Here is an 8852-nt window from a genome sequence, read left to right on the forward strand (position 1 = left end):
CTTCATGTATATCTCATTATCAAGTGATCTATATAGATAGGTTGTTACCACATCCATCAAATGCATTTCAAGTCTCTCATGGATAGTGAAACTAATAAGATAACACAATGTTATTGCATCTATAACTGGTGAATATGTCTCATCATAATCGACACCAGGCCGTTGTGAAAATCCTTGTGCAACAAAGCGTGCTTTGTACCTTTGTATTTTATTTTTCTCATTTCTTTTTCGCACAAAGACCCATTTATAGCCAAAGGGCTTAACACCATTAGGTGTTTGAGTTATAGGTCCAAAAACTTCACGTTTGGCAAGTGACTTCAATTCAGATTGAATTGCTTCTTGCCATTTTGGCCAGTCATTTTTTTGTCGATATTTTGTGACAGATCGAGGTTCAAGATCTTCACTGTCTTGCATGATTTTCATTGCAACATTATATGCAAAAATATAATCCACTATTATTTCAGATCGATTCAAATTAGTTTCAACATCACTTGAATTTATGGATAGTTTCTCATTTTCTTGAGTCTCAGGTTTATTGATTCCTTCAGGGATATCAACATTGCTCAAATCTTGAACTTCCATATGTGGATCTTTCGTAGTGTTATCTTTACCGTTTGTTTTTCTATTTATAGGATTTCGATCCTTAGAACCTAATGGTCTGCCACGCTTCAAGCGTGCTTTAGATTCATTAGCTATGACACTAGTGGATGGTCCTTTAGGGACATCAATTCAAATTGGGACATTCTTTGCAGGAATATGTGATTTGGTGATCCTTTTCAGATCAGTAAATACGTCCAGTATTTGATTTATAATTTTCTGTAGATGAATAATCTTTTGTACTTCTTGCTCACAAATAGAAGTACATGGATCAAGATGAGATAGTGATGGATTTTTTCACAAAATTTCTCTTTTGATATCACTATCTTCTCTCCCTAATTTTGGGAAAAAGTATCTCATCAAACCGACAATCTGCAAATCGAGCAGTGAACATATCTCCCGTTAATGGTTCAAGATAGAGAATAATAGAGGGTGATTCAAACCCAATAAAAATTTCTAACCTTCTTTGGGGACCCATCTTGGTGCGGTTTAGTAGTGCTATAGACACATACACACAGCACCCGAAAGTTCTCAAGTGAGATATATTAGGCTCTTGACCCAAAACCAATTGCAACAGAGAAAATTTATGATAATTTGTCGGTCTAAGGCGAACAAGTGTTACATATATCATTCTTTTTTTTTCAATAAATAATGACAAAATTAAAATTCATTTCAATTCAATAATAAATAACAATAATATAACTGAATTAATCAATACGAATTAAAAAAACCAATACTCATGCAAACTACTACTTTTACATGATTTTTATTCTCTAACTCTTATCAACAATAATAAAAAAAATTAAAAAATATTCATTCTTCCATGTTTACGGAACCATCACCAATCAAGTGATCAATCTTTCCTTCGGGGTGCTCGAAAAAATCTGCTACGTCCAAGCTTGTGATGTCAATAGCATTTTCAGAGAGAAAGTTAGCCTCGGGATTTCTCTCTTTCTTCTTTAATGATGCTTGATAAAGATCAACCAAGTGCTTGAGAGCACGACAATCACATGAATAATGTCCTTTTCCACCACATCGAAAACAAGTATTGCTTCACATTTCTCATTTTTTTTTGTTCGATGAATGATTAACACTCAGAACAGGGTTTCTTTCTTGGTCATTGTGACCACGACCACGACCACGTCTACGACCAGGGCCACGAACTTTTCCACGCCTAGCATGGTGAGCGTGCACATCATTCAGTTTAGAGAATGGTGCAAATCCAGTTGGTCGGTTCTCATGATTTTTCATCAACAAATCATTATTTTGTTCAGCCACGAGAAGATGAGAACTCAGTTCAGTATACTTCTTGAAACCTTTTTCTCGATATTGCTGTTGTAATAGCACATTCGAGGCATGAAAAATGGAGAGCGTCTTTTCCATCATATCATTATCATTGACCGTTTCTCCACATAATTTCAATTGAGAAGAAATTCTGAACATGACAGAATTGTATTCATGAACAAACTTATAGTTTTGAAATCTTAGATGCATCCACTCATATCATGCTTTCGGGATGATGATCATCTTTAAGTGGTCAAATCTTTCTTTTAGGCTATTCCACAATTCGAGTGGATCCTTAGTAGTAAGGTACTCAATTTTCAGAACTTCGTCAAGATGATGACGCAAGAAAATCATAGCCTTAGCACAATTTTGACTAGATGCTGTATTTTCATTCTTTATGACGTCTCCAAGACCCACAGCATCTAGGTGGATTTCAACATCCAACACCCATGAAATATAGTTCTTGCCCGAACTTTGAAGGGCAACGAACTCACACTTTGTAAGATTGTTAGCCATTAAAAAAAATAAAAAATAAATAATAATAATACCTTAGCCTTAGCCTTCAAATTTTAGACGGTAGAGTCTCGTGCTGATAACGTGTTATAAAACAATAAAGAACAAGAAGAAGAGTAGAGAGAATAGAGAGAGTAATTCTTATTTCTTCTCTTGAAGGATGAATTACAATAAGAGAAAACACCTTTATTTATAGGGGAAAACTAGCCTTGAGGTTTGTAACTTTTCTATAAATAGACATACACAATATATGGTAAAGTAGGTATTCACTATATATGATAAAATAGACATTCACTACTACATTTATAACAGATTCAATATACATTTCTTTATTGTATCAATGATAGAATTTTCTTTTCGATTAAAAACGTTACATTTTCACGTAACACTTTCAATGCTCAAAAGTCCAAATAAGGGTAAGAGAAAATAGTATATATTCTGATGGTCCTGATTCTAGTACAATAGGAAAGCAATAAAATTGACATTTTATACAGATGTTCGAGTTTATGGATGTTGGACAAAATATCATAGCCCTTGGTCATATAAAGAAACTCAGGTGAATGGATGGACCCATAAATGAAAACTTGGAAAAATAGATTATCCATGTACCACTCCATCTTTATTCTTTCGCTAACACTCTGTGACCCATGCCGAGTCAAAAGGATAGGCAGTGAACATAGATATTCAATTTTGAAATGATGGGGTTTCTTTGCATGTCTTCCATCAAAGGTTTTTTTTGTTTTTAGTTAAAATAAAATCCTTTTTATATCATTGATATTAAAATAGATATCATATCAAGTTATCAACCTTTCCAGCTCTATTAGATCTGTGATTGAAGTTAGACTTCAGAAAATCCAAATTTGAGATACTCTATATACAACAACTAATTAAAGAATCACTTTATATATAATATATATCGTATTTTTCATGGGAAATTGACCAGACCTTTAGAGCACACAAAGTAACTATTACATGGGAATTGTCGACATAAAATTCTCGTTTTCCCAATTTGAATTAATAATTGCAAATTTGCAATTGCTTTAGTTAGTTGATTAATATCTAGGCAAAATGCTCTTCTGAACTTCTATACTATGTCAGTTTTGTAAGTTGGACACTTCTACTTACATGTTTGTCATCTGAACCCCTGAACCCATTAAAAAATAACTTTTTAAACCATTTGTCGGTCTACTCAGCTGTGCGTGTTGCACAATCACGGCCACGTCATTAATTTTGTGTAAAATAATTTTCACGTATGAAATAACGTGTGTAGAGTATAAATAGTAAAATTTGACCTAAAATTTAGGTCATTTTAAGCCTTCTTCTTCGCCTCTCTCTCTCATCCGAAACTGAAAATTAGCACGATTTTAGGGTAATTTAGGCCTATAGTTGTTGAAGCTTCTTGCAATCCTTGTAAGTATTTAACATTTTGGTGTAGTTGTAGTATGTGATTGTTTATTCTGAAGCTTGTAGTCGATTAAATGGTGGTCCGTTCTACTGATTTTAGGATTTTCGAGATTACGAACTTTTTTCTGCAATTTTCGTTTAATTTTGTTCTTTTTTGTTTTTAGTGTTGTTGTAGGTAGTATTTGTAGTGATGATATGCCTTCAATGGCATATATCTGATTTTAAGGTAGAATTTTGGGTTTTTGAGTTTTTCGTAAACTGAAAAACTGAGATAAAAAATTTGGGGCTTTTGATTTGTTTGTAATCTAATGCTTGTATTATGGCTATATATTGCAGTTTTTATGCCTTCGATGTCATTTTTTGTTATTTCAATTAAATTTTAGGATTTTTTTGGTCAATTCAGAATTGGGTCCGAAAATTTTGGGGCTTTTGATTTTTTTGTTATTTAATGCTCCTATTAAATGTGTGTATAACCGTTTTGTGCCTTCAATGACATGTTTTGTTATTTTAATTACACTTTAGAGTTTTTTTAGGTAAAATCAAAATTGATGTTTTTATTCCTTAGTTTTTTCTTTAAAAATTAGGGCTTTATGGATAATTGTCTAATGTATATGTTAAGTTGTCATTGTACAGATTTTGTAAATTAATGGATATAATTGTAACAATTCAATTCACCTATGGGGGTGTCTTTTTGTCTGATCTTGATTTAAGGTATGAAAATGGAATTCGTATTCCTGATAAAATTAGAGTAGATGTTGATGAGCTTCATGTTATGTTGTTTCATAACTTAGCAGTAGATTTAGATGTGGAAAAAATTAAAACCTTTTGGTGTAGAGTAAACAAAAAAGGCTATTATTACAAGTTAGAAAATGATGTTGATGTTTTAAGCCTTATCAGTAGTTTAAAAAATGGAGATTTGGTTGATGTATATGTGGTTTACCAAATTAGTGAACCTATAATTGTTAATGATGATGTGGCAGCCACTCCACCATTATTAATACTTGTAATGGTGATGTGGCAGCCTCTTTTGAACCTGATAGGACTGATGTGTCTTCATCTTATCCATTGGATATAAATGAAGATGAATATATAAATGAAAATCAGCCTCCTAGGGCAGACAAAGGAAAAGCTAAGGTTTCTTGTGAAGACTTAGGTGAAGGTCAATTTAATGATTTCCCCACATACCATCTCCAAACATCTGATTCTGAATTAGATTTTGATTGGACTGATTCTGATGGTGATTCACTTAATGATGTTGATGAAAACATTGAAGAGTTGAGTGATTTTGATGAAGAGTTGCTTTAAGTTAGGAAGGCTAACATTGAAAAACAAGTAAAAAAAAAGGCTGATAGGGTAAATCTAGATGAGATACCATCTGGACCAGTAGGTATAGATGCTGGTTTTGAGGATATTTGTAAGAACAAGGGGGTTAGATATAAAGGTGAACTGGGTGGGGATGACCCTTATTTTGATAGTTAAGATCCGAATAGTGACATTAGTGATGAAGAGCAAGGAGATCCTATTGATGATGATGAAGTGGTAGATCCACTACCTAGAACTTCTTCTAGCAAGATCTACTTTGATAAAACTGTAAAGAAGGTATGTTTTCAGTTGTATATAGTTTTTTTGAATGCTATTAAGTTTAGAGAGGCACTGCAGAGTTACTCTATTCAAAAAGGTGTGAATCTTAAGTTAAAACCTAATGAGAAGGAAAAGATAAGGGCTAAGTGTAATCATAAGGGTTGTCCTTAAGTTATTCTTGGAAGTGTTGATAACACAGAATTTTTTACTGTGAAAACTTACTTCCCAGTACACAAGTATTGTAAAAGGACAAGAAATAAGATGTACAACCCTTTGTGGATTAGTAAGCATTACAAGGATAGGATTATGAGTAATCCATCAATAAAATTGCATCAAATTCAAGCACTTTTAAGAAAGGACTATGGGTTGTATGTTAGTAAAACAACCCGTAGAAAGGTAAAAATCAAAATTATGAATGAACATTTTGGTGATTTTGTTGAAGAGTTTTCTAGGTTGTATGACTATGCTGAACAGCTGAGGACCATCAATCCTGGTACCACTGTATCTATTAGGACATCCAAGAATGCAATTCCAGGAAAAGATGTGTTTATGGGCATTTACATTTGTCTTAGGGCCTTAAAAAGTGGATAGAAAGAGGGTTGTAGAAGAATAATTAGTTTAGATGGTGCCTTTTTCAAGGGTGTATGTAAAGGTATGTTGTTGTCTTGCATTTCCAAAGATGGAAATAATCAAATGTACCCTGTAGCATGGGCTGTGGTTGATAAAGAAACCAAGGACACATGGTCATGGTTTCTTAGGTGCATCAGCCATGATTTGGAACTTGAAGAAAATGGGGGTGAAGACTTGATAGTAATGTCTGATATGCAGAAGGTATGACTCTTCATATGTTCATATTTTTCAGTTATTTATTAGTTTGCTGCAATGATGTCTTTAATGTTTAACTACTGTTTTACATGTTTTGATAGGGTCTTCATTTGGCACTTACTAATAGTCTGCCAAATGCTGAACATAGATGGTGTGCTACACATATATGGGCCAACAGGAAGCAAGTTTGGAGTGGTAAATAAAGGAGGAAAAAATTTTGGCAGGTTGCAAGGGCCCATTTGAAGTGTACTTGCAAAAGAAACTTAATGAACTAAGTGAGTTGGGTGTTGGAATTGTGGAAGATTTGCTCAAGTACAACAAAGAGGCATGGTGTAGGGCCTTTTTTAAGGAACATAGAAGGTGTGATGCGGTTGAGAACAACATGTGTGAGACTTTCAATAGTTGGATTTTAGCTGCTAGGTTCAAGAAAATTATCACTATATTGGAGGAAATAAGATGTAAAGTCATGGAAAGAATGAATCAAATGAGAGATTTTTCTGAAAAAGGGATCACTGATGTATCACCAATGGCTATGAAAGTTCTTGTAGAGAATGATGAATATGCAGCCAACTATGAGGTAAGGTTTAATGGTGATATGGGTTTTGAGATTGGTGATCCACTTTATACATATGTTGTTAATGTGAAGAGGAAGCAATGTAGTTGTAGGTCATGGCAACTAAAGGGAATTCTTTTTGCATATGCAATTGCTGCAATGCATTACAAGGGATGGAATGTAAAGTCATTTGTTGATCACTGGTATCAAAGAGAAACATACCTGAAGGCATATGATAAGTATATTCAACCAATGACAAATATTAACATGTGGCCAAGAAGTACAATACCACCAATTGAGCCACCTAAGATTACTCCCATGCCAGGAATGCCAGGTAAAAATAGAAAGAAAGCTAAGGATGAAGCTGTTAAGAAGAAGTTTGGAAAGGCTACAAGAAATAGAAGAAGGATGACATGTTCTGTGTGCAAGTGTATTGGACATAACAAGAAAGGATGTCCAACTTTGGTAAGCTAAATCTTTTCTTATTAATGAATTTTACTCTTTTTGAATGTGTTTTTGACCTTTTCATATTTTTTTGTAGAAAAAAGATTTCAGTAGTAGTTGTGGCAGTTAACCAAGTGTGCAAGCCAGCACTAGTACTGCAGCTGCTGCTACTATGAGAGATGCAAATGCTTCAACAGCTGCTGAAGAGATGCCTGTAAATGCTAAATCAAGCAACAGAAGGCCCACAGGAAAGCCTTCAAATGCTCACAGTGCACCAAGATGTTCAAGAAGTCCTGCAAATGCTCACAGTGCACCAACAACAGTGGGTGCTACTGCTACACGATCTATAACTCAGCAGACTACTAGTGGTATTGGTTTCCAAAAGAGAAAGACTAGTACAGCTTTGAGAGGTGGTGCAAATCTGGCATATAAAAGACCAAGGCAAAAAAAGGCAAAAGAAGCAGGTTTTGGTGTGCTGTTTGGACCAAGTGGCAGTGTGGTAGAGAGGGTAAGTTTCATATAATGTACTTTACATTTAACTGATTTTAATTAGTGCATGAACAACTGATTTTTTTTATTTTTTACAGTCTGGAAATATTGATAGAGTATTGCATAGTCCAACACTTATTAGTTCAGTTCCAACCAATATTGACTTAGGTTTCAAACCAAATGGACTAAAGTGGAAAAGTGGAGCTGCAGTAACTCAAAGACAACTACAACAACAGAGTAACAAAAGATCAAAGGCAAAATCATCTACAACCACTCAAGCCACATCAAGCACTCAAGCCAGCAAGAATCAGTCCACAACAAACACTCAAGGAACACATTAGTGTAATTCTTTTTCTGTATTGATCCCAAGTGTTGTTAAGATAATTTTTTAAGACATGATTCATTTCTCATTTAAGATGTTGTTAAGACAAGCATTTTCCTGTCAACTCTTGTTAAGACATTATATATTGCACATTTCTATGTTGGCAATGGTGTTTGTCATTAAATTTTAATTTCATATCATTGTACATACCAACTACATAGATCAAGCTATCTTAAATAATACAACAGATAGATATCAGATGACAACAATAATGATAACAGTGATATCAATACTAATGCTTGGTCTTTCAAGTCTTTCGTGCCTTCCATATCTTCCCAGTCCTTGTTGTCTTCGTTGCCTTCAATGTCTATCATTACATTGTTCATTTTCATCGGCCCATCGAAAGAATTCACAACCAGTACCAACCTAATATTTTTGACAGCCCCAAAATATTCTTCCGGGATTGGTTGGTGTTCTTAACATCTTAAGTTCCACGTAAAGTCCACAGTAACAAATTCAAACTGTCATGGTGTTGTAAAAAATTACATAAAAAATTAAATTTCCAATATTACAAGCATAGCAGGAAAAAAAAATTAAAGCACAAGAACTTGGAGAGAGAAAAAATGTAGAAGAAGGGATGAAAATAAAGTTGTTGGAAGAAATGAGGAAGGAGTATTTAGGTAGCATTTATAGTGCATTTTTTGACCGTTGGGGCCCTTTATTAATTGGCTGACGCGTGGATGGAGAATAAAACACACACTCCTATGTGATCCACATAGGATGCCACATCAGAAATTGTATTTAAAAAGTTGCTTTTTAATGGGTTTAGAAGTTCAGATG

General features: G+C 34.1%; 1 protein-coding gene across 1 annotated transcript; it reads left to right on the forward strand.

Moving 5' to 3' along the window:
* The first annotated feature begins 6072 nt into the window (after nt 1–6072).
* LOC124889663 lies at nt 6073–7331 on the forward strand. The gene is made up of 4 exons (XM_047401641.1): nt 6073–6210; nt 6306–6399; nt 6507–7222; nt 7299–7331. The coding sequence occupies exons 1-4, from the start codon at nt 6073–6075 to the stop codon at nt 7329–7331; spliced, it is 981 nt and encodes a 326-aa protein (XP_047257597.1).
* Nucleotides 7332–8852: the final 1521 nt, after the last annotated feature.

This window comes from Capsicum annuum, chromosome 12 (genome assembly GCF_002878395.1).
Source record: "Capsicum annuum cultivar UCD-10X-F1 chromosome 12, UCD10Xv1.1, whole genome shotgun sequence".
Classification (NCBI taxonomy): domain Eukaryota; kingdom Viridiplantae; phylum Streptophyta; class Magnoliopsida; order Solanales; family Solanaceae; genus Capsicum; species Capsicum annuum.

What these genes read in the sequence shown, in the direction of transcription:
- LOC124889663 (XM_047401641.1), top strand. Translation starts at nt 6,073, where the DNA reads ATGTACCCTGTAGCATGGGCTGTGGTTGATAAAGAAACCAAGGACACA. An exon ending in TAATGTCTGATATGCAGAAG is followed by an intron (nt 6,211 to 6,305) that starts GTATGACTCTTC and finishes ATGTTTTGATAG; the next exon opens with GGTCTTCATTTGGCACTTAC. An exon ending in CAGGAAGCAAGTTTGGAGTG is followed by an intron (nt 6,400 to 6,506) that starts GTAAATAAAGGA and finishes GAATTGTGGAAG; the next exon opens with ATTTGCTCAAGTACAACAAA.